General features: G+C 50.1%; 1 protein-coding gene across 1 annotated transcript in view; it reads right to left on the reverse strand.

The window, feature by feature from the left end:
* Positions 1-25,924, reverse strand: part of CACNA1B (calcium voltage-gated channel subunit alpha1 B) — a 1,091,759-nt gene extending 1,065,835 nt beyond the window's left edge. Inside the window, exons 1-2 of the mRNA XM_086921120.1 lie at positions 25,299-25,924; positions 10,218-10,323 (exon numbers count right to left, since the gene is read on the reverse strand). Of these exons, the coding sequence (XP_086777246.1) occupies positions 10,218-10,323; positions 25,299-25,564 (372 nt within the window). The 5' untranslated portion in view covers positions 25,565-25,924. The remainder of the gene's footprint in view (positions 1-10,217; positions 10,324-25,298) is intronic.
* Positions 25,925-26,411: the final 487 nt, after the last annotated feature.

Consider the following 26,411-nt stretch of genomic DNA (forward strand, 5'->3'; position numbering starts at 1 on the left):
GCACACCTTCCAGCACCCATCCTGGATGTCGTGGGAGCTCGCTCCATTGGTTTCGCTTATCTGGCGTTGCAGCTTTTGATTCGTCTTCCACTGTAATCTGTACATGAGAGCCTGAGCACAGAGTCACATTTCTGTTCCCTGCCCTCCATCTCCCCGGCACAGAACAACAATGTCCCAGGCGATGGGTCCCAGGGACACTGCTAGGATTCGATTCTTGGGGAGGGGGCTCCAGGAGCCCTTTTATGACAAGCCAAGGAGGGCCCTATGCCCCCCTCCCCAATTATTTACTTCAATGGGCCCCAGAGGATGCAGTCACTGTGGCCATTTAATGGCTGGGGGAGGGGAGCTGCATACCTTTCTCCTCCCCTTTAAATTATAATACACAGACCCCGGGCCCTAGACCACCCTGCTGGCTGCAAAATTAATAGTGTGTCCTTTGTGGGTTTTTTTACTGACACCATGTAAAAGGTTTTAAAAAAGAAATACCACCAAGGCTGGGGGTCAGAGTAGCCCTACCCTGCCCCCTCCTGTATGTATGTTGTCATCTTTTCAGGATACGGAGACTGAGTTCCCAAGTCCTAAAATGCCTGCCGCAACATATTTGCTGATGTTGACTGAGGCGAATCTGATCTAATCTTTTGATCTGTCAGGACCGTAGGTCCCTGCTGCTGGAAGTATACATACATTTTGAACCTTCATTTCCTGAAAAACTACTGAACGGTTTACACTATCAAAAAAAGCATGTTTTCTGGGAAAAGATCTAGTTTTCTGTCAAATTTGGTGTAATTCCATTCAACCGTTTATTTCTGTATCGCTGTTCAATTTCCTATGAAAAATTGCATGGGGAAAATACATTTTGGGGCCCCCCTTTTTCTGGGGCCCCACTTGACGGATAACCCCAAAACGTTTTCGTTTTCGGAAGATTCGTGAAATGATGCCAAAAGTATTAGAAAACCAAATGATCCATTTCCTATGCAAATGTGGTCCCAACTATAATATATAACTATAATCTAATATATAGATATATACAATTTTTACCTGCTAAAAACTTTTTCGAAGGGGTGCTACGTTAAGTGCAAGTGGCTGCTCATCAATAAATTGAAACCTAATTGTCCAAATAGAACCAGGAGCACTCAGCAGGTTTACAGGAATCCAAATGTATTCACCAACAGACGCATTTCGGCAGAGCAAATCTTTCTCAATGTTGGTTTCACATGGGAGTGTCTCATTCGCAAGTAATTATGTTTGTTGGCATGCTGCTATTGGTTAATGAGACATATATATGTATATATATATGTATATGTTTTTTTTTTAAGGGTAAGTGCTGCATGCACGAATACCTGGTGTATTGAACAGTTATTTGAAACCTCTGTCCCGTTTTATAAGTCGTCCGAGGCAGACCACCTAGAACTGTTGCTGCGCCCCTCCAAGCAATACCTGTAATAACAGCGCGAAGTGAGTGTGCCAAACCCCTGCTCTGCAATAATGTCCCGCACAGCTGAAAGGGAGAAAGAGGCTGCTGACATTTTTAAAAGCATAAACACAGCTATAACAAGAACGGAGGCTGCAACAACAGCGAAAGCGCCCATGAATAATCTGAAAACATTATTCCAGCAACTTGAGAGAACTCAAGAAAGGGAAATTCGAAAGTGGTGGGAGGCCACCTCGCTCCAAAATTATGTGGAATGCAACAGGGTCTCAAGGGGGTTGAGAATTTTTACAATACCCTCCTATGAAAATCCGGACCCGCAACTTCTGAAAGACTGGGCAGCTTACACCGCAGATATGAGCAAAGGAATGTTGCTGATGTTAATAAAATATGCCTGGAGCGACAGGCAGAAAGCCCTCGCCGAAATACAGAGAATAGAGGACCTCATTGACAAGGAAAAAGATACTAAGATGGTGGAAGATTTGCGCGAAGCAATGATGAAAAGACTAAAAGACTATGAGAGTGGCATAAAAAACGCAAACAAACTAAATTCCAAAGGGACCACCAGGATTACCTGACAGGCAGAATCTTAACTTTTGCGAAAAAGTTTGACGCAACAAGGAAGAGGCTTGCGCAGGGGACCCTGGCTATAACAGAAGTCGTGACTTCCGAATCAGACGCATCTATGTCAGAGGACGAATCATTGAGAGGTGAAAAAGGAAAAAAGAAAGGACCACCTATCACAACGGCGGTTCCTTTTTTAGACGAGTACCAGGTCCTCAAGGAGACACGACACCGCCCCCAAGGCCAAACACCACAGAAACCTCAACAAAAAAGAGGAAAACAAGGCGGGGCAGGAGGGGCAGGAGGAAATACACAAGTGACGCAACCGATGGTAACTCGCAGCAGGGGCAGGAGAGGGAGATGGTAAAAGCTGAGCAAACCATAATTAACCTCTCTGAAAGAAAACTGAATGCCCATGAAGAAAATGTCCTAAAAAGAGGACTAACTTTTTGTCCCACGTCAAAATTCGACCCGGTACAAACACGAATAGACATATTTAAGTTTGTAAGGAAGTTAAAACTACAAAAAATATTTGCACAACAATCCCAATCTGGAATAGAAAGACCTCTAGAAACGACTGGGGCCACTGGTACCACTCTCAGGGACAATGACTTGCCACTGCTCGTAATCACCCATGACCTGGCGTAAATAGGGGAAGTACCCAGCACAATGGAGGTATTACAGAGGGAGGAGATCACACAAGTCAGAGATCCCAGCAACTTGAAACGCAAATCTAGATTCTTGCCCCATACAACACATGACGCAATAGACGTCTTCAATGACGCCATCCTCCAAGATCTAGAGAAAATGTCCAATAAAAATCTGGAATTGAATAGGAAGAACTTGAATATTTCCCGGCTGGAATGAGAAGCAATCAAAACACTGAAGGAGGATACATCAATTGAAATCAATCCCTCGGACAAGGGGGGGAATATCGTGATCTTCAGTAATAACAAATACAAGCAAGAGGCCCTGCGACAATTACAGGACAGAACCTGTTATACCATCATCAACAGGAAAGATTTTGTGAAATGTACCATTGACTGTCACGCTTTATTGACGGGGTGGAGGGACTAAGGGATGCTTAATAAACACGAATACGAATATCTATATTGTGAGCACCCAATAATTCGAACATTTTATCACCTCCCCAAGGTGCATAAGGACATGAAAAACCCACCGGGGAGACCTATTGTCTCCTCAATAGGGAGTCTTCTGGAGAACACCTCTAAGTTTATAGACACTTACCTAGCCCCCTTTGTCAAGGATTTACCCTCCTATGTCAGGGACACCCAAGATTTTATAAGATTGATTGACGGGATCGAGTGGGAGCTGGATATGCTTCTAATTACCCTCGATGTGGCCAATCTCTATACCTGCATAGACCATCAGGAGGGTGTCTCTGCTATGAAATGGTTCCTAGGCGCGAAAAATATGAAGTACCATCAATACAACTGTATGCTTTTGGGGATGGCAGAGTTTTGCCTCAACAATAACGTCTTTCTTTTTGCAGGAAATATGTACAGACAAACCAGGGGGACCGCCATGGGCACGTGCTTCGCCCCCAGCTCCGCGAACTTGTTCGTGGGCTGGTGGGAGAAGCACGTGGCCTGGGGGGAGACCAATGAAAAATGGCTGGACCGGATCATGATCTGGACAAGATATATAGACGATTTGTTTGTCGTATGGCGGGGCGATAGATCCTCGGCTGAGGAATATATTGCGGCTCTCAATGATAACAATCTTAATTTGAGATTTACCAGCACCATTAGCGACACATCTGTATATTATCTTGATCTGGAAGTCTTCGTAAAAGGGAGCTCCTTACTAACAAAACTGTATCGCAAGCCCACAGCGGGCAATACCGTATTACATGCGGATAGTCACCATCCAAGGAGTATGATAAGAAACATCCCCTTTGGGGAATTACTCCGCCTGAAGAGGAACTGTACAGATCCTAAAGATTTCGTACAGACCCGGGATGAAGCTGTATACAGATTCAAAGATAGAGGGTACTCGAAGGCAACATTAGCGAGTGCAGTGAGTAGAGCTGACCTCCTTGAAAGAAAAGATCTGATGAAAACCAAAGTGAAGGAGGTAGAAACGGAGGGAAGTGCCAGAATGATAACCACATTCACTATGAGATCTAGTGAGTTAGTGGCAATATTTAATAGAAACTGGCACATATTGAAAACTGATCTAATAATGAAACACACTCTACCCCAGACCCTCTGTAACTTACAGATGATGTAAATCTTTAAGTGACCATCTGACTGATAGCCACTTTGAAGATTCCACTAAAACAACAAACAAAAAACCAGTATGTGGCTTCTATCCTTGCATGCACTGTAAGGCGTGCACGTATACCAAGAAACGAACAAAGTATGAAGGGAGACCCAATGATTCACACCCCATAAGAACTATCACAAAATTACTTAATTGTAATTCTGAATATGTGATCTATTGCCTGGTATGCCCGTGCTCCAAGAGATATATTGGCAGTACAATCAATCAGGCCAAAAAACGTATCTTGGAGCACATGCGCGCCATAACAAACAGGGACAAGAGCTACCACATGGCACGCCACTTTGAAACCCACCACAATAGCAATAGGGACCTATTGTCATACCTCCTTATCGAACAACTAGATAGGAAGGAACGTGGGGGTGACAAAATAAGATTGTTGCGAGCATTGGAGTCCAGGTACATTATTGACCTCCACAGTATGCAACCGAAAGGTTTAAATAATGACGAAGAATTATGGGTCCACCTGGAATAAAATTGGGAATAACATGTAAATATCACTATTGTTCTGTAATATAGGAGTTGCGCAGCTGTGCATAAGTACTTGCCCATACAGGGCACAATTGCTAAGCAGAGATCTGTATGTCCAAACACATATGCCCATACAGGGCTATATTTTCTGTTCGCATGTACACACAATAATAACTAAGGAACGGAGGAACTGAGATAGTTTTTGAACATCGATAATTATAACATCTGATGTTTCAATTCCCAGAATATTGACACAAATGCGAAGGTTGACAGTAAATGTGCACCGTATAACAATTTTGATGCTCACAATTTAAATGAATTTAGAGCAAATGATGGCAACTTTGAATAACGAGCACATTGAAACAATAATGGGGAAAGATATGTTGCTGTTGTGAATGTTTCATTCCTCCTAGATGTCCCCTAAATGAAAAATGTTGTAAATGCGACCAAATGAACTGTCATAATAACAACTGGGACAATTCAATGTTTTTAACCGCACAAGCACTTTTTACACACCATTTAACCCACCATGTAAATTTTGTAGAAAGGACACTCAAGGTGATGTTGCATACTACAAGATGGCCGCCGATTTGGCGAGATTCAGTCCTCTTACTATGTTGTGGAGGAGGTGGGGATAAAATGGTGTTTCTCACTACAATCAGGTTGACACTGACGAAGCCCTAGTGGCGAAACGCGTTTGTCGAGTGGGCAGGGGGTCTGCCAAATAAAATTATTTTCTTGGACAAGAGACTTTGGAGTGCCGTCTATTTTTCGCTTGAGAGCGAAGTGTGACGTATATATATCCTGTGAATAAAGAATCCATCTTGCTGTACCTGGTTGGTCCGTCTCCCTCTGTGCTAGCGTGGTGTGCTGTTGTGGCTGCGCATGGCGAAATGGCAGGGAGCTAATTCGCATATATATATATATATATATATATATATATATATATATATATATATATATATATATATATATATATATATATATATATATATATATATATATATATATATACATATATATATATATATATATATATATATATATATAGATAGATATATATAAACCTAGTGGCGGTCACCACTAGTTAGTTATAGTTAGGTCTGCTTTTCCATAGAAAGAAAATGTTTTGCTTGGTATGCTAATAACTTGGGCCTCGTTTGACAAATCTTCCCTGAATTTTCCCAAAAAATGTAATTCACCTCAGCTCCTTCTTGGAAAGTTTCAGGGTGATCCATCAAGCGGGTGTGCCAGGGTTGGAAGGAAGGGGGGTTCCAAAAATGGAAAATCCCATGTATTTTCCATAGACTGCTTAGACAAGGATATGCCAAAAACTGCTCAATCAAATTACACCAAATTAGGCAGGAAGCTAGATCTTGATCCACAGATTGCACTTTTTTAAATTTCATGTGAATCCATTCAGTTGTTTTTGAGAAATTAAGGGACAAAAATAATAGTATATCTGGACGGTTGGGTTTCTCAAAACTCTCATGAGCCCTAATTTAAGAATAGAGATGTCTGATTTGCCCAGGGAGCTTTTTTACCCTTGGGCAACCTCGCCCTATAGGAGTCAGACTTCCACAGGAGCGGACACTCTGATTGGCTGCCAGCAACATGAGACAAATATTGCTGGCAGCCATTGCAGAACTAGAAGACATAGTCCTCTGTACTGAAGTTAACAAAAATAATAATATAAGGGGGCAGGATAGGGATATCCTGACCCCATAGACTCCATGGGGGGAGGGGGGCAGAGGGCCCACCTGAGCCAAAAAGGAAAAAAACAGTAAAAATGTCTGGACCCTTGCAGGATCAGGGGGGAAACAATGGCAGCTGGACCACATTTAATAACTTTGGGCCCCGGGGAGCTCACCCCCCCCCCCCCCCCCCTGCCCGGGGCTGTGTTCTGAAAGGGAAGGAGGGCTGCGTGGCCCCCCTCTCTGAGCCTGCAGAGGCCCCAGGGAGCTCACTTTAGGCTGAAAATAAGGCCCCCCTCCCTGGGCCTCCAGAGGCCCGAGCAGCCCACCCATGGTGCCGAAAATACTTTATATGGGGAGAGTGATGTCATAAATTATGTCATAGAATGTCATGAGTGATGTCATATCTGAGGTCCTATGTAATGCATGCGGGGGAGCACGTTATAGTTAGCTCTGCTAACTATAACTGGTAAATTTCTGTGGTTTGTTTTGTTCAAAACGTTGATGTTGTCACTGACAAATTCACCTAACTATAATGTTACTTTAACCTTTGTTTTTTTCACTGAATTTCTAAGGTTTTTTAAACAGATCTTTTTATCACACCTATCTACATACATAAAGTGCTGTGTCTGAAGTGCTTACAGGTGTATCTCATTCTCTCGAGTTCCTTCTCCTGCTACTGTCACATAACTATTGGTATCACAGAAGCAAACAATTCAAAGGTCTTCTTTTCAGAAACAATCTTGAACGTCAGCAATATTTCACAAGGGACAGCCGATAACATTTCATTAGAAACTGTATTCATGTGCGAATTATAAATCACGTCCATGCATTCTAACAATACGTTGCAATAATTACACGGACATTTTCAGGAAATGATAAAGTGATAAGAGCATTTACAATTGTGTGAACTAGATGTCTCATCCTGGAGATGACAGTTCAGGTTTTAAGCACCACGATGCTGTTCTCAGCAGTACTGGCGCTACATGTGTATGTGCAATAACATGTACTGATGTCCCATAGTACCGGCTACAGGAACAGTTTATAGGTACCTGTGCTGGGATTACAGGGCAGAGCAGACACGCCCAGCATTTAAAGCCCCGCCTCGGGGTCTATTTCAACGACCAGGCCTGGAACTACACTATAGAAAGAAAATAGCTATTTTGAGAGCATTACAACCCCCTCCCTGCGGAGACTACTGTTCTGACGTGGATGGGTGTGTGTAGATGAGCAATTAGCATCTTATCTCCCGGGAGACATGTCCTGACGTGGATGAAGCAAGCATTTACCTACGAATGCAACAGAATTAACCCATAATGCGCCTCAGCACCGTACATCACTCTGACCAGACTACCTACTAGATTGATCATTTGTTATTATATTTTTTGGGGGGGGGCTTGGAACCAGTCTGTGTTGATAGCATATTCTAGAGCTCCGCACTCCACCAACCCCTATTTTCTGTTCCCTAGAACTGCTACCGACTCCCTCCCTCTGTCCTCCACCGCGGGGTCCTTCCCACCAAGCTGCCTCCCCCGCCCTCTGTCTTTCATGTTTAGGTTGTGGAGGTGTGGCCTGATGTGGAGGTGTGGCTCCCCATAACCAGTCCCGCCACAGACCCATCCGGAGCGTGGTCCCTAGGCTTATTTTGTCATGCAGAGGATGAGAGGAGGAAGACAGACACTCCAAGTAGAACTGAAGAAGGGATGGGGGGAGGGACGAATGAAACATGTTCACTGCTGTTGGGGAGAGAGTGGTAATACCAGTGACCCAGAATGCAGTAGGAAAGCCCTTCGAGGGAACTAGCTCCCCTCACCAGCCTCCAGGCAACACCAGGTCGAAGACTCAGGGGTTGTCACAGGGAGGCAGCCATTTTGAGAATCTATAGGGAGGTTCTATGTTGAGCCTAGTCTTTGTTTTCTTAAGCACCACTAGCACTAGAAATCAATTATTTATATTTTCTGTGAAAGCCAAGAATGTATGCCCTCACGTATTTCAGGTCATATCTTTATTTTCGGTGGCCGTTTTAACAGAACTAATCTTCTGGCTCTACTGTGAAATAGTATCTCATTTTATACACATCTGTTCTGTTGTTCACAATTTGATTAACCAGAATTAGGCCAAACCCCTTAGGTGAGACCAAGTAAGTAGTGTTGGATTGCAGCTGGGCACTTACAAAACATTTAACATAACATTTAACATAACATAACAGTATTTATAGAGTGTGAATTTTTAAGGGTGATCTTTGAAGTACCATTTAGTACAATATTAGAGCCATTTGCTGTTAGATGCTTCTCCCATTTACGGTCCCTTCTGACACGCCCCCATCCCCTCCACCTCTCCAGTACCTCGCTCGCAACATTTTAGAAGCTTCTCCATTACCATCCCCTACAGAAAGCCTCAGAGTTGACACTTCCGTCCCATCCTATTTCCATCTTTCACTTTAAATTACACGCTTTATCCAACCTGCACTAGTTCTAACACCATCAACTTCCCCTACAACCATTCTTGTGTCTGTCTATATCACATCCCCTCCCTCTACTGCCCAATCAATACTCTACTCCTGAACCTACAACTATCCTTTATCTTCTTAGCAACTACTGCATCCCAAATCTTAATTTCAGTACCTCACATACTACAGTGCTCTTCAATTTACTACCAGTTCTTCCCTTCTCGTCTACTACTACTTCCCATGCCTACACATTGTCAATCACTACAGTGCTCCTAAACCTACAGCATGTTTCCCTTATCAACCATACCGCTTCTACCGCTTCCCCCACCCAAGTTTGTGAAATATTAATCTACCCCTACAACATGTGCCTTAAATCTTAACTCAACTGTGTCTCTGACATATGCTATCTCTAAGAATACTTTACTGCTAAACCTACCACCATTACCTTCTGTTTACTTGCTTTCGCTACACTACTACCTCAGGCATGACACTATTTGTAGATATGCCACTATTCCATTCCTTCACAGCCCATGCTGCTCGTCATCACTACACTACCTCAAACAGTACAGTACTCATGAACCTACCACCATTTCCTTCTTTCTCGGTCCACCCTGCTTCCCATCCCTACACTACTTCAAACACTACTCTATTCCTAACCCTACCGCAGTGTACTACTATATGAACTCAACCACATCTCTGTATATTACCTCCAAAACTATACTACTGCTAAACTAACTCCACACTTCCTTCCTTTTCAGCTCAAGATCCTTATCACTACACTATCACAAACACTACACTACTCCTGAATCCACTGTGATGCTCTATTTTGTCATCGCTGCCCTATCACAACCCTACGCTATTCCTGGACCTTCCACCATTCTCTTCCGAATGCATGCGGCAATCCACCACTAGTAGCCTGTTCCTTTCTCAAAGTTCGACATCATATACACCCTACAACCCAGGCAGCCTCCATCTGACTAATATACTTACTTTTTCTTTTCCTTCGCTCATCATCCTCAAAACATCAATGCAATCTCACGGCTTTGCGTAACCAGCCAGCAGATCTGCTTTTTATGTACCCCTGGTCCTATCCGTGGAAGCACCTGCCACATTCGACAGAGTCCGGGTCTCTGAACCTCTTGGCCCACTTGGCCAAGGCCCTCAAGCCTCGTCAGTCTCTGACTATATGGAAGACTTGTAGTGACTTGTGCGGATATACCATGGGATGTAGTCATGAGCGCAAGGACAGTGCTTTATACATACAAACAGCTATTACAGACAAGAGACACACGCATGCAGTACTCACCAGCCGCGCGGACATGGGAGTCTTGTCTCCTTCGGGTAAATGCTGCTCCAGGGCCAGCACGATGCAGTTGGCTATGATGGTGGCTAGAATCATATATTCGAATGGAGTAAGAAGGTTAAGGAAGAAACTGGCTGAAGAAAGCAGACTCTATACAACTCCTAGCCCTGCGGCATCCACAGGTGGACTCAATCTTAGAACCTTCTGCAGAACACCGGGGTCAGCACCCGTCTAAGCATCCCCCCCACCCCCGTATCGATTGGTACCTGAGGCCCATGCATTATCGGAGGACCTTCTAGTCCCTGACGACTCCTTAATATCTGATCATCCTCCAGTGCCCGGTTACCTGAGGGCACCATGTTACCTCAGCAGCCTGTATTACTCAGTGACCTGCATTATGTCAGCGCCCTGCATTACCGTGGCACCGTGTCATACCGAAGCCGCCTTGTTTACTAGACCCACATCGATGACCTGAGGACCCTGTATAACCTTTGGAACCTGTATTGCCTGTGCAGCCTGCATTATCTGAGCATCCTGTATCAGCTGAGAGATTACCAGAGCCGCTTCCATTACCTCAGAGACTGCTTTAAGAATGTGACCTACATTAACTCAGTACCCCGAGCGACCGTTATTACCTTCTGGAGGCCTCTGCATAACCTGAGCGGCCTTCTACTGCCCGAGAACCTTGCATCAGCAGAGCTACCTGGATGACCTCAGCACCCTGTTTTACCTCAGCAACCTACGTCACCAGAGTGACCTGCATTACCAGAGAGTTCTGCATTACCAGAGAGTTCTGCATTACCAGAGCACCCTGCCTTAAATTAGCGTCCTGCATTACCTGATTGAACTCCATTACCTGAAGGACGTGCATTAACTGAGCTCCCTGCCTTAACTGGCCAGCCTGCATTACCTGAGTGACCTGCGTTACCTGAGCACATTGTCTTAAATGAGCTGCCTGCATTAACTGCGCTGCCTGCATTAACTGAGCTGCCTGCATTACCTGAGAGGGCTCCAATACCTGAGCACACTGTATTACCTGAGCACCTCCCGTTATCTGAATGCTGTGTGATACCGCAGCACCCTGCATTACCTTAGCCCCTCCCCCCCCCATTACCTGAGCCATCTACTACTTGCACTCTGACTCCAAATAAACACAATGCAGAGCAGGCATGATGCTGGACAGGCATGTGACGTCAAATGGGTAGACTTTAATTGCACACACCCTGGATTATTAACACAATATTGCATGGATAAAGTGGGTCCCAGGGGTACCCCAGCATGGGGACACGCTATGCAGTGTAGACACACTGAGTCATACATGTGGGCTATCATAAGAAACGCTATGCACTATAGACACACCAAGTCATACATCTGTACTATCGTATGAATACACTGCAATACAGACACACTAAATCATACATGTACACTTTCAGAAGGTCGCAATGTGGAGAACATACATGTAGAGTCATAGACGTGCAGGGGCATATGGACACACTATGCAGGACAGACATTCTGGGCCGTATGGCCATCATGTACACATCGCCCCATCAGCAGCACATGGCTGGGTGCGCCCTTTCATAGAGTTACACTGTGCCCCCATACACACTGTTGAGTGACAACCCTGTACAAGCTACATGTACCAGGGAGCATCTGATACCTCCTCCCGTAAACACACTACACAGATAGGAACCGTGTGGCAAAAACCACTCTGTCAGCATCTGAGTGGGCAGTGACCAGAACTTTACGCAGTGTCCCCAGATCTGATTTTCAGCCTTTACCAGGGCAACTCAGAGTTAACCTTCTTTTTCAGTGCTTAAAGCTACCCCTCCAGAGCTGCCCTGTAATCTGTTATGCTGAGCACTGGTAACACGCTACCAACCAGAACTCATTCGACAGTGAGCTGGCAGAGTGCATTTCAACAGGGGCGCGATTTTCTCTGCCTGTGATGTGTGGTGTATTACCACCGGTTGGTTCTTGTGCATTACTACTCTTTACAAGTGGCCTCAGTCCTGGGTGAGGTCCTAAGTGCCTCTTTGACTTACCTCCTTCGCATGATTTCTAGACTGAGTGGGGGGAGGTCCTCCTGTGTTTGATTACTTGAGCTTCTAAATTAATCTGCACATGTTAAGGGTCTTAACCTTGTCTCTGGCTACCAATAAAAAAGGCCAGGTTTGAGCCGGCACAGCCAGAAGAGAATAAAAGGTGTATGTTTCATGGACCCCCTCCAGAGGTGAATAAAAAAGGGTGCATTTCAGGGAACAACTCTAGAGAACAATATGTAGGTATCAACCAGCACTTCCACAACAGAATAAAAGGGTTATGTTTCAGGAACCACCATCAGAGGGGAATGAGAAGGGTGCATTTCAGGAAACAACTACAGAGAGCAATGTGTAGAGCCAGGTATCAGACGGCACTCCCAGAAGAGATTAAAAGGGTTATGTTTCAGGAACCACCATCAGAAGTGAATAGAAAGGGTGCATTTCAGGAAACAACCCTAGAGAACAATATACAGGGCCAAGTTTCAACCAGCACTTCCAGAAGGGAATACATGTTTCAGGAACTGCATTTAGAGGGGAATAAAAGGGGTGTTTCAGGAACCAACTCTAGAGATTGTAGATTTATATAGCGCGTCTTATCACCCATGATGGCATCCAGGCGCTGCCCATGGGCACAGGGAGATTAAGTGGTTTGCCCACAATCACAGGAAGTTACGCCAAGACTTGAACCCAGCTCTGGTCGCTGCACAGCATCCTCTCCCTAGAAAACAATATGTAGGGCCTGTTTTCCTGAACCCCTTTCAGAAGGTAAGTAGAAGAAGGTGCGTTTCAGGAAACACCTCCAGAAGAGACAAAAAAGGACCATATTTCAAGCAGCAACTCCAGAGGAGATGCAAAGTGTCAACTCCAGGAAGGCTCTCGCATCCACAGGCCTGCGTTTCGGGCTGCTCTTTCAGAGAATCCTACAGGGGGCTTTGTTTCAGGACGCATCTCTGGACGAGATTAAAAAGGAGCAGGCTTCAGGAAGCACCACGAGGGGTGAAAGAAAAGGTCTACATTTCAGAAAGCCCCTCCACAGAAGTCTATGGAGGTCTAAGTTTCAGGAAACAACTTCAGAGCTGAAGAAATGGCTTGCATGGGATTCCATGTGAATGAAAATTCAAAGAATACCAATTCTGAGAAAATATTTAAGCTACAGTGCCATACGGAAGTTTTCAAGATGAGCGGCATTCACCATTGGTTAGAAAAACAGTTAACACCAGCAGGTCCATTTTGTCGGAAATGCCTTTTGCATCCTGATTAAAGTGTGAATGTCTGTAATCTTTAACATGGGTTGTCCCTTCATTTTTTACACAGATGCGTAGATCGCTTTTCCTTCAATACCCTTCCCTTCACACATCCTATTACCAGCTGATAGTTTACTTTTTTAAACTGCTGGTCAGGGGTGAATCCCAATCCCTTCCCTCGTTTCACTGATTTTTGCGTCCCAGTGTCCCTACTCTCTGCATATGCCCACTTTTCACTTGTTGTTTTTGCAATTGCCGCCCTAAGTGCGCTGGGGATGCCCAGACGTGGGTCCCAGGCACTCCACACCACTTGGAGTCAAGCTAGCCGGGCTGATGAGAGGTGTTACCTCGAAACCGGTCCGGTCCTCGGATGCTAGATTCCGTTCTGGGAAGGACATGGCTTTTGTAGTTCGGACTGGACTGTTCCCATGGGGCAACAGGGTCAGAGCTGATTTGCATATCGCCATTGTCTAACCCAGGGTGGTGTGGAGTGCAAAAAAACGATGGATTTGGGCCCAGATCTTTTGACTGGGGGAGTGTGTGACATTGATCCACATTCAGTCCATCACTTGTTGTTTTTGCAATTGCCGCCCTAAGTGCGCTGGGGATGCCCAGACGTGGGTCCCAGGCACTCCACACCACTTGGAGTCAAGCTAGCCGGGCTGATGAGAGGTGTTACCTCGAAACCGGTCTGGTCCTCGGATGCTAGATTCCGTTCTGGGAAGGACATGGCTTTTGTAGTTCGGACTGGACTGTTCCCATGGGGCAACAGGGTCAGAGCTGATTTGCATATCGCCATTGTCTAACCCAGGGTGGTGTGGAGTGCAAAAAAACGATGGATTTGGGCCCAGATCTTTTGACTGGGGGAGTGTGTGACATTGATCCACATTCAGTCCATCACTTGTTGTTTTTGCAATTGCCGCCCTAAGTGCGCTGGGGATGCCCAGACGTGGGTCCCAGGCACTCCACACCACTTGGAGTCAAGCTAGCCGGGCTGATGAGAGGTGTTACCTCGAAACCGGTCCGGTCCTCGGATGCTAGATTCCGTTCTGGGAAGGACATGGCTTTTGTAGTTCGGACTGGACTGTTCCCATGGGGCAACAGGGTCAGAGCTGATTTGCATATCGCCATTGTCTAACCCAGGGTGGTGTGGAGTGCAAAAAAACGATGGATTTGGGCCCAGATCTTTTGACTGGGGGAGTGTGTGACATTGATCCACATTCAGTCCATCACTTGTTGTTTTTGCAATTGCCGCCCTAAGTGCGCTGGGGATGCCCAGACGTGGGTCCCAGGCACTCCACACCACTTGGAGTCAAGCTAGCCGGGCTGATGAGAGGTGTTACCTCGAAACCGGTCCGGTCCTCGGATGCTAGATTCCGTTCTGGGAAGGACATGGCTTTTGTAGTTCGGACTGGACTGTTCCCATGGGGCAACAGGGTCAGAGCTGATTTGCATATCGCCATTGTCTAACCCAGGGTGGTGTGGAGTGCAAAAAACGATGGATTTGGGCCCAGATCTTTTGACTGGGGGAGTGTGTGACATTGATCCACATTCAGTCCATCACTTGTTGTTTTTGCAATTGCCGCCCTAAGTGCGCTGGGGATGCCCAGACGTGGGTCCCAGGCACTCCACACCACTTGGAGTCAAGCTAGCCGGGCTGATGAGAGGTGTTACCTCGAAACCGGTCCGGTCCTCGGATGCTAGATTCCGTTCTGGGAAGGACATGGCTTTTGTAGTTCGGACTGGACTGTTCCCATGGGGCAACAGGGTCAGAGCTGATTTGCATATCGCCATTGTCTAACCCAGGGTGGTGTGGAGTGCAAAAAAACGATGGATTTGGGCCCAGATCTTTTGACTGGGGGAGTGTGTGACATTGATCCACATTCAGTCCATCACTTGTTGTTTTTGCACTTTTCCTTTCTGGCATCCCTTTGTGTTTTTTTTTTGGGGGGGGGCACCAGTTTACTCTCTTTCCCTCGTGTTTTAACCTAATCTATTCCCTGATGCTGCTCTTGTTATCCAACGTTAGTGGGTTCCCTCTGTTCTCCTCCTCATAGACGCCTGAGCCCCTGCACCGCCCTCCGTCCTAGAAGCTAAAGTCTATTCAGCAATCTCAGACCCAGAAGAAACCATAGGCCCCCATTCTCAACTGTCTGCTTTTTTATTCTTCAATGAATTAAATTTCAAGGAAAAAAAACATTTCTCCGAATATATGTCCCACATTTGTTGCAAACGAGACCCTGTTTGGTAACAAAAAACAGTAACAAGGTGCATTGTATTGAAATTGCATTCATATAGCGCTTCCTTTTTCTGACGAAGCGCTGCACAGGTGACGTGTTACTCAGAACCTGTCAACCTGTCAAGACCCGACCAATCAACGTGGACTGAATGTTAAAGGACAGAAAGAAGAAAAGAAGTACCTCTTGTATTCCTAAATAACTAGGACTCGGTCCAAGCATCGTGTAAGGGCATCCGTTTGACAGGGTCTGCGACAGCGTGCTCAGACTAGCGCCTGAGACTGATAAAAAGAGCCGAGAAGCAGGTGCTTCACGTCGCTGCCTCCCCCCATGGCTGCGGACAGGCCATTAACAGAGCGGAGCTGCGCCTGCATTTTCTGCTTGAGAAGCTCGCGCTAAGTGTAGCTGGAAGCCAGGGGGAGCGGCTGGCACCAGTGGGCAGGGCGCCCCCTGTCTGCCGCTGAGAGAGCTTGCCGTGGGGAGGGACGGGCTGCAGGGCTCGGCTCTGGTAAAAGGAGCGCGTGACTTCAGCTGGCACAAACAGGCCCCGTTACAAACAGGCTGATGCCTCGCGGGAGCACGGGCTGTCCCTGCACACCCACTGCCTGATTGCCTCGAGTAGTAAATCTCGCCCATTGCATAAGAGTCCTGAACTCATCTCGGTTGTCTCAGAGACTGCTGTGCTCTATGCGCCCAACGAGGGCGGAGGGGCCAGGCTGTTCCTTCGTAAAACAGGGCGCGCGCGCCGGAGACATGCCTCAGGGGCGGCTCTAGGCTCATGGCGGCCCTGGGCAGGGAGAGTAGTTAGGGGGCCCCGGATATATATTGGCGTGGCAGCCCCTGTGGCCATGGCTTATATACGCCTGTACCACCGGGCCAGGAGTAGGTAGGGGGAAAAAAAGCCAATCAGGAACCAGGAGGAACACAGGCGCAGAGGCCAGTGAAGAGGGGGGTCAGGGTGTTTGGGAGTGGAACAGAGCCAGAGGCCGCCAAATCCCTGCCAGGGGTCACCACGCAAATATGTATCCATCCTCAGAGGATTATTATATTAAGGATATATATTAGCGTGGTGGCTCCTGGGGTCTGGCGGCCCTGTGCAGGTGCACAGCTTGCACATGCCTAAGGCCGCCCCTGCATGTCTTCTTGTGGGGGCTGAATCTTCTTTCAATCTGGAGCGAGGCCAGGTGAAAGCAAGGACGTCGAACCACGAAACGTCACAGGGTGTCAGAAGTTGCACTTGGCCCACTGCAGACACCCGCGGTTTGAGCCCTAACCATTCAGGAACCTTCTATTTTATTTATCTGTTTGTTCCTGCCAATGCCTTTATGAGCCGAGACCCGGAGTAGCAGCAATGGCAGTGCCAGGCGTAGCAACGTGCGAGCCAAGTGCAGCAGCGATCGCTAATGTCGTCGCCGTCAACTCTTTGAAACTGTAAATAGGAAACAACGGCACCTGTTCCCTCTGTCACTGATGTGGCTTAACGCCTCGTACATGCAGACATGCGCATGCGCAAGCAATGGCCAGGGTGCCGCCTTGTGGTGTGCCACGAGGCCCCTGCAGCCCAAGCCCTCTGATAGCGCTGATGCTGGGAGCCTTCGCAGGTGGTCCGGTCATGAGCTGCACAATGGTGCATCCCGTTGTGGACAGAGCAGGACATCTTAAGGATTTTGGGGGCCCTGGACCAATCGTATTTTGGGGGCCCCTGTTCAGAATAGCTTTGAATTCATGATCCAATTTCATCTCTTTCATGCCCTTTTTGGACAGTGCACACGCACAATGGTGCAAATTTTAAATGTGTTTCCATCTAATATTCAGGGATAGTGACGTGCTTGTAATTTTGTCATACAGTAGCAGCATTTCTCATAAGTGAGGTTCTGTTTTGATCTAAAGGTAACTTTTTTGATGGATTTGCAGGAAACAAACACATTTTTCTACAAAAGGTAAAATATTCTCACAAATCACAGACATTAAAAATAAATTAAAGGAAAACGGTATTTAAACCCATCTGTTTAAGAATTATTCAAGGTCATCACAGCAAGACTCTCTGTAGAACAGAGCTGACTCTATCAGGGGGCCCTGACAGGCTGGGGCCCTGGGCCGGAGCCCACTTTGCCCATGCCTTAAGACGTCTCTGGGGCAGAGCCGGCCTGGCGGTACAAGGGTGAGAGAGCGGCCTGTGTGAGCAGAGCGGGCCGGCGGCGTACAGCAGGCCTGTGGGGGAGGCCGGCAGCGCGGCCCCGTGGTTGCTAGGCTCCAGCTAGGCCTCTCTGGCTGGCGCTAACGCAGGATCAATAGGTGTGTGTGATTGCACCGGGGAAGAAAACAACGTGCTCCCTGGAGACACCCTCTACTAAAGCACTGCTGGTGGCAGCGGAGTCAGGGCACGGCAGGGGAGCACTTCCGGGAGCCAGGCCGTGGCCAGACAAAGGAACTCTGCTGCGAAAACACGCAAGAGTCCGTGGCTGGTCGATGGCGCCGGGGCAGCCCTGCCGAGGAAGCGAGCCCCTCCAGCCAGGCACCCACCCGATAGAGGTGTGTGACACAGAGAAGGCCCTACAGCCGTCCTGAGCAATGCCCAGCCAGGCATAGACCCCGAAAACCAGGGTGCTGAGGATGCGAGCCCTCCAGGCCCCAATGGCCAAGGGTGGCACGGAGGAGGCTGCATGGTGAGGAAGCGAGCCCTCCAGACCCCACTGGCCGAGGGTGGCACGGAGAAGGGTGCCATGCTGAGGAAGCGAGCCCTCCAGGCCCCAATGGCCGAGGGTGGCACGGAGGAGGCTGCCATGCTGAGGAAGCGAGCCCTCCAGGCCCCACTGGCCAAGGGTGGCACGGAGGGGGCAGCCCTGCTGAGGAAGCGAGCCCTCCAGGCCCCAATGGCCGCGGGTGGCACGGAGGAGGCTGCCATGCTGAGGAAGCGAGCCCTCCAGGCCCCACTGGCCAAGGGTGGCACGGAGGAGGCTGCCCTGCTGAGGAAGCGAGCCCTCCAGGCCCCAATGGCCGAGGGTGGCACGGAGGAGGCTGCCATGCTGAGGAAGCGAGCCCTCCAGGCCCCAATGGCCGAGGGTGGCACGGAGGAGGCTGCATGGTGAGGAAGCGAGCCCTCCAGACCCCACTGGCCGATGGTGGCACGGAGAAGGGTGCCATGCTGAGGAAGCGAGCCCTCCAGGCCCCAATGGCCGAGGGTGGCACGGAGGAGGCTGCCATGCTGAGGAAGCGAGCCCTCCAGGCCCCAATGGCCGAGGGTGGCACAGAGGAGGCTGCCATGCTGAGGAAGCGAGCCCTCCAGGCCCCAATGGCCGAGGGTGGCACAGAGGAGGCGGCCATGCTGAGGAAGCGAGCCCTCCAGGCCCCAATGGCCGAGGGTGGCACGGAGGAGGCTGCCATGCTGAGGAAGCGAGCCCTCCAGGCCCCACTGGCCGAGGGTGGCACGGAGGAGGCTGCCATGCTGAGGAAGCGAGCCCTCCAGGCCCCAATGGCCGAGGGTGGCACGGAGGAGGCTGCCATGCTGAGGAAGCGAGCCCTCCAGGCCCCAATGGCCGAGGGTGGCACGGAGGAGGCTGCCATGCTGAGGAAGCGAGCCCTCCAGGCCCCAATGGCCGAGGGTGGCACGGAGGAGGCGGCCATGCCGAGGAAGCGAGCCCTCCAGACCCCACTGGCCGAGGGTGGCACGGAGGAGGCTGCCATGCCGAGGAAGCGAGCCCTCCAGGCCCCAATGGCCGAGGGTGGCACGGAGGAGGCGGCCATGCCGAGGAAGCGAGCCCTCCAGGCCCCACTGGCTGAGGGTGGCACGGAGAAGGCTGCCATGCTGAGGAAGCGAGCCCTCCAGGCCCCAATGGCCGAGGGTGGCACGGAGGAAGCGGCCATGCCGAGGAAGCGAGCCCTCCAGACCCCACTGGCCGAGGGTGGCACGGAGGAGGCTGCCATGCCGAGGAAGCGAGCCCTCCAGGCCCCACTGGCCGAGGGTGGCACGGAGGAGGCTGCCATGCTGAGGAAGCGAGCCCTCCAGGCCCCACTGGCCGAGGGTGGCACGGAGGAGGCTGCCATGCTGAGGGAGCGAGCCCTCCAGGCCCCAATGGCCGAGGGTGGCACGGAGGAGGCGGCCATGCCGAGGAAGCGAGCCCTCCAGGCCCCAATGGCCGAGGGTGGCACGGAGGAGGCGGCCATGCCGAGGAAGCGAGCCCTCCAGACCCCACTGGCCGAGGGTGGCACGGAGGGGGCAGCCCTGCTGAGGAAGCGTGCCCTCCAGGCCCCACTGGCCGAGGGTGGCACGGGGGAGGCTGCCATGCTGAGGAAGCGAGCCCTCCGCGAGGCACTCGGCCAATAGCGATGTGACACAGTGAAGCCCCTTTAGCCGAGCTAAGGAAGCGCATCTTCCAGTCAGACATAAACCCCGGTGCCCAGGTTGGCAAGGGGCAGCCCTAACGAGGACGCGATGCCTCCAGTCACCCAGGGACCCCGACTGCCGGGGCTGGCACGGAGGCGACATGCTGGGGAAGGCAGACCTAAATTCACACATAAAACCCCGCCTTACGAAACAGAGAGCCCCCCCACCCCCACACATGCCCAAGTGAGGGAATTCAACCCCTCAAACATGCATTCCTCAGACACGGGGCCCCCTGAGCGCCTGCAGAGCCAGAAGAAGACGCCTGCGGGGGGAGCGCACCCATGAAGGAGCCCCCCCCCCCTCAGAGGTTCATGTGCTGTCGGGATACGGACTGCCCTCAAAGCCGGGAGAAGGAAGTGGCCGGGAAGCCGGAGCCCTGGCCCCCCAGGACGGATGCTGGGGGAAATATAGAGGCCTCACGGCTACAAACGGACAGCGCAACTCCAGCCGCCCCCAGATATCCATAAAAGGGTTTTATGCTGGGGAAACACGGAGCCCCCGCATCCGTTGAGGGAAATCCGAAGACCCACCACGCCGCCCCGCTGCTAGGTGACGGGGGAGTAGGGAGTCTGCACCGGTGGGCTCAGGTGGGGGAGGAGTGCCCAGCAGCCTGCCTACGCTGATGGACACAGGGAGACCCCACAGGTGGCGGAAGGCAGCGGAGGTGCCCCTGCTTTCACTGGACAAAGGGTCCTTGAGCGCAGCCCCCCCCCCCCACCCCCTCCCCCCTCTGCCTGCGGGAGCGAGCGGAGCAGCCCTGCGGGGGAAGGCGCCTTCCTCCGGCCTCCGCTACCGAGAAGACGGAGCGCCCCCCAGTCAGGCCGCGCTGAGCATCACCCCAGGCTCCGCCAAGGGTCGTGTGCCCCCCGTCTTCAGCACAGGAGCATGTCTGCCCACACCAAACATACATATACATGTGACGTGCAAAGGTGCAGTGACGACTTCCGGCTCCATCTTGTTGCTTCCAGGCCATGGAGTCAAGCGTCAGTCCCTGCTGCCGGGATCTGGGCCCAGCCTTGGCATCCAGAGCGTCGCTCCAATGAGCATTCTCTGCCAGCAGGCGGGACACACCACGCTCATAGGTCGGTGATGGCACAGAAGGCCCGATCATCTCTTAAGGCTGTGCTCACTGCAGTCCTGCATGCACGCTCGACCCCACATCCTGTGTGCCACATTTAATTCTGCACGGCCTGTGACGCCCCAATATACCCACTTCTGCACTAAGAAAGTACCCAAATATATTTCACAACCCAGTAGTCAAAATGCAGCGACCCTTTCCATTGACCCGCCATCTCTTCTCCTGAGAGAGAAGAGCTTCTCTCAGATCCTCTTGAGTCCTCCCTTGCCAGCCTAGCCCTTTCTCTCCACAGCCTATTCTGAATGAATCTCCAGGGCCCTGACCGCTAGAATGCTATAATCTCTCTTGCTCCAGGCCATTCTCTTGACCCTGGCCCAAACCCCCACTCTGCCCTGGTCCCAGCCCTGCCCTTGTACCCAGCTCCAATCCCTGCTGGTTCGGTCCCTCCGCTGGCACCAGGGCGTACCCTTGAGCCTGTTCCGATCTTCTGCTGGCTTAACTACAACCTCGACCCACACTTGCTCTAGTCTCTTCCCCAGGCTTGGTTAAAACGCCTGCCCTAGGTCTAGCAGTGGGCACCTCCCTGCCCCTATGCATGGCTATAACGCTAGCCCCTGTGCCTGTTCCCTTCGACCTGGGTCAAGCTTTACTCCTTGCTCTGAAATCAATCTCTGCCCAGTCTAACTTCTGCCTGTGCCCAATACCTCGTTTCTATCCCTTCCCCTCGGCCTTGCTACAACCCATTCTCTTAGGTCTGTCGCTAGACATATCCCTCAGTCTAACTTACTCAACCCCCTGCCTTCAGGCCTTCCTCCAGCCCCTATGCCTGGCTCCAGCCTGTACTTACAGACCCGGCCCTGTCCATTGTTCCAGCCCCTGCTTCTAAATTGCTCCTGTCTTTCAGTCTGGAGCCAACCCCAGTCCCAAATCCCAGCCCTGCTCCTAATCCGCATTCCAAACCCACCCCTCAATCTTGGCTCCATCCCCTTCCCACACAGCCTGAGCCATGTAGACCTTCTCGATTGCCCACCTCAGCCCTACCATCTGTCAGCACTTATGCACTAGTAAGGGACATATTACTTGATTATCTTCTTCGAATGACTTTAAGATCCTAGAAGACCCTACACAATTTCTCCTTCTCATTCGACCCATTTAATATCCCACACCAGGATGTAGCCATTCGGTGATCCAATTGAAATAACCTCTCCTGTTCATGACTCTTTTCCAGCTCAGTTCCACTGACTGCATAAAAGCCCACCTCTGCTGCCCCAGAGATGTGCAATTAGTGCTCCTATGCACATCACCTGTCCCCAGCTCCTACCATGATCACTTACATTGGTTACGCATATGGTGAATCAACGATCCTTATAGAATGAACCAATGAGCCCGTTAGACTCTATTCATTCTCCATCAGCCTAGCCGTCACACCCTGTCCCCTTTCACCAGGAAAGAACATTGCTATTTGGTGATCCTCCGAGCATGACGCTTCTCAGCCGTATCCACGCCTTGATGTCTTTTCCACCACAATCCATCCCTGGCTCCCTACTCTAGGAAAGGATATGTCCATTCAGAGTTGCACTACTACTTATCCTTCTTACCCTCAACCTTACCTTAATACTCACCCTCAAACCAGAGATGGCTATTCGTTGAGCCTATTGGAGTTTCTGATTGACTCTTTCAGATCATATATTCCCTCCGGTTCCTCTGTTCTCCCATTGGTGAAGAGGGGGGCATTCAGTGTACTTCTCTTGGAATAAAAACAGATCTCTTTCCAGACTGTATAACTGATAAGATCTCCCTCTGCCAACATTCTCTACTAGCCCCCACCACCCTAGGAGAGGATAGGGATATTTGGCTAACTCGTGGAACGGCCCTTCGAGACCAAATCCTTCATCACTGTCCCAAGTTCCACAAAATAGAAAATTATATGACCAGCGATTCTTTGGAATGGCCTTTCTAGAACCAGCCCACCGTCCCTCTCCCCAACTCCACTGATCTGCCTCCGGTTCTCCGCATTGATAACATATATATTGGCTTTCCATGACATTTCTAGACCAAACCCTTCAACCTCCAGCCTGGACGTATCCTGGTGATGGATATGGCCACTTGGTGATACTCTTAGAATGACCCTGCTGGACCAAACCAGCCTATCTTTGCCTTGCACTGGATAAGGGCCTGACCGTTCGTGATTCTCTGGCATGACCCTTCTAGACCAAGCCCACCCCCTTTGCCATTCACTCCCCAGCACTCAAAGAGGGTGCGGTCTTTCCTGCATTGTTAGAATGTCATGCTTATAACCTACTCGCCTCCCTTATCCTTAGTCAGTAACCCCAAACCCACACTGGACCTAACCCATCTCTCTTTACCCATCAATCACCAACATTGGAAGAGGGTATGGCCATTTGTGATTCTCCAGAATGACATTCCTACACCCTACCTACCTCTTCTATTCCGGTGCCCAGTATGCCCACACTGAAGAAGGTTATGGCCATTCATTGATCCTCTTACAATGACTCTTCTAAACCGAACTTTCTATCTTCGCCCAATGCTCTCTTCAACAGTGGAAAAGGATATGGCCATTTGTGATTCTCTGGCATGGTCCTTCTAGACTAAACCCATCTTCCTTTGCCCATTACTCCCCAGCAATTGAAGGGGATTTGGCCATTCATGATTCTCTGGAAAAACACGCCTAGGCCTAGCCATCTCCATTATTCCCCAGTCAGTACCCAGGACCCCACACTGGAAAAGGACATGGTTATTTATGGTTCTCAGAAAGACCCCTCTTGATCAAACCATTCTATCTTCGCCCACTGCTCTGAAGATTTGGAAAAGAGTATGGCCATTTGTGATTTCCTGGCATGGCCCTTCTATAAACCCATTTCTGGGTTCCGGCCATTTGTGATTCTCTGGCATGGCCCTTCTACACCAAACCCATCTCTGGGTTACAACCATTCGTGATTCTCTGCCATGGCCCTTCCACATCAAACCCATCTCTGGGTTCCGGCTATTCATGATTCTCTGGTATGGCCCTTCTACTCCAGACTCATCTCTGGGATACGGACATTCATGATTCTCTGGCATGGCCCTTCTACACCAGACTCATCTCTGGGATACATCCATTCGTGATTCTCTGGTATGGCCCTTCTACACCAGACTCATCTCTGGGATACATCCATTCGTGATTCTCTGGCATGGCCCTTCTACACCAAACCAATCTCTGGGATACAGCCATTCGTGATTCTCTGGTATGGCTCTTCTACACCCAACCCATCTCTGGGATACAGACATTTGTGATTCTCTGGCATGGCCCTTCTACACCCAACCCATCTCTGGGATACAGCCATTCGTGATTCTCTGGTATGGCCCTTCTACACCCAACCCATCTCTGGGATACAGACATTTGTGATCTCTGGCATGGCTCTTCTACACCCAACTCATCTCTGGGATACGGACATTCATGATTCTCTGGCATGGCCCTTCTACACCAGACTCATCTCTGGGATACAGCCATTCGTGATTCTCTGGCATGGCTCTTCTACACCCAACCCATCTCTGGGATACAGCCATTCGTGATTCTCTGGTATGGCCCTTCTACACCCAACCCATCTCTGGGATACAGCCATTCGTGATTCTCTGGTATGGCCCTTCTACACCCAACCCATCTCTGGGATACAGCCATTCGTGATATTCTAGCATGGCCCTTCTACACCCAACCCATCTCTGGGATACGGCCATTCATGATTCTCTGGCATGGCCCTTCTACTCCCAACCCATCTCTGGGATACGGCCATTCATGATTCTCTGGCATGGCTCTTCTACTCCCAACCCATCTCTGGGATACGGCCATTTGTGATTCTCTGCCATGGCCCTTCCACATTAAACCCATCTCTGGGATACGGCCATTTGTGATTCTCTGCCAGGGCCCTGCTACACCAAACCCATCTCTGGGATACAGCCATTCGTGATTCTCTGGTATGGCCCTGCTACACCAAACCCATCTCTGGGATACGGCCATTTGTGATTCTCTGCAACGATAAGCCTAGAACCTCCCCACCTCCCTATTCCCATTCGGTCCCCAGTACCCCATGTTGGAAAAGGATATGGCCATTCGGTGATCCTCTTGGCATACTTCCGGATGATGTTGTCCTCGCTGAAGATGAAGAGGGAGCGGTTGACGGTGAAGCAGTTCTGCTTGACGGGGATAGGATTGTAGAGGGCCATGGTCCGGGCCCTCTGGGCCATCGACTGCTTGTACACCCTTGCACCAGGCTGGGGCCCTCCTTGGCGGCTGCTGCCCCGGCCCCCGGCCGTGCCGGCTGGCCCTCCACCACCATAGCGAGTGGGCAGATCCTCTCCAAAGCGAGCCATGATCCTGAGGATGCAGAGAACCGGCAGTGAGAATCCAAGGCAAGGGGAGACAGGAGCATCCCCCCCTAGGATGCAGGAGGACTTCCCTGGGGGGCAGAGAAGGTCAGCAGATGTACCTCCTCCCCTGGAGGGTTACAGAAAGTAAAGCCAATGCAACAGCTGTATATAGAGGGTACTAAAGGAGTGCCCAAGGCAGACTGGGATGAAAGGTTGGAGCCAGAACACAGCAGGTGTTGGGTGGGGGGTCACACAGAGGTAAAGGGGCTCACACACAAAAAAAGCTGCTATTAACAGAGTTGTAGAAAGCGGGAGCCAAGGCAAGATCCAGTCAACAACAAAGATCACCCAAATGTCACAGTGCCCAAAGATGCATTTGCCGGATTCAAAACACCATTCAGATCTCCCCAAAGTGCCCCTCGCCTCTGAAAAGAATCCACAGAGGGCAGAAAATCACACTCGGGGCATTAAATCACTCCCTGCTTGTCCCTTTTCCATCCTGTGTCTCAGGGGATGCAGGCGGGGAGTCTGGTCCTCCACTCCCTGCTCTGTCCAGGCTCCAGGAGGAAGGACGGTGGTACCACGGTGCCTGGGTCTGTCAGGGAGGTAGGAAGAGAAAGACTGCTGCCCCTGCAGTAAGGACCTACGAGGGATGCGTAAGAGCAGGCGATAGTATCCCAGTGAACGTATCTGCCAGGGATGCAGAAGAGGCTGGTGTCTCTATGCCGGGATCTGGCGGGGATGCAAGAGATGCTGGCGCCCCTGGGCCTGAATCTGACAGGGATGCTGGAGGAGCGGCTGGTACCTTGGTGTGGGAGATGTAGGGATGGGCGATACTGTTGCCGTGCCT

This window comes from Lissotriton vulgaris, chromosome 5 (assembly GCF_964263255.1).
Source record: "Lissotriton vulgaris chromosome 5, aLisVul1.2, whole genome shotgun sequence".
Classification (NCBI taxonomy): domain Eukaryota; kingdom Metazoa; phylum Chordata; class Amphibia; order Caudata; family Salamandridae; genus Lissotriton; species Lissotriton vulgaris.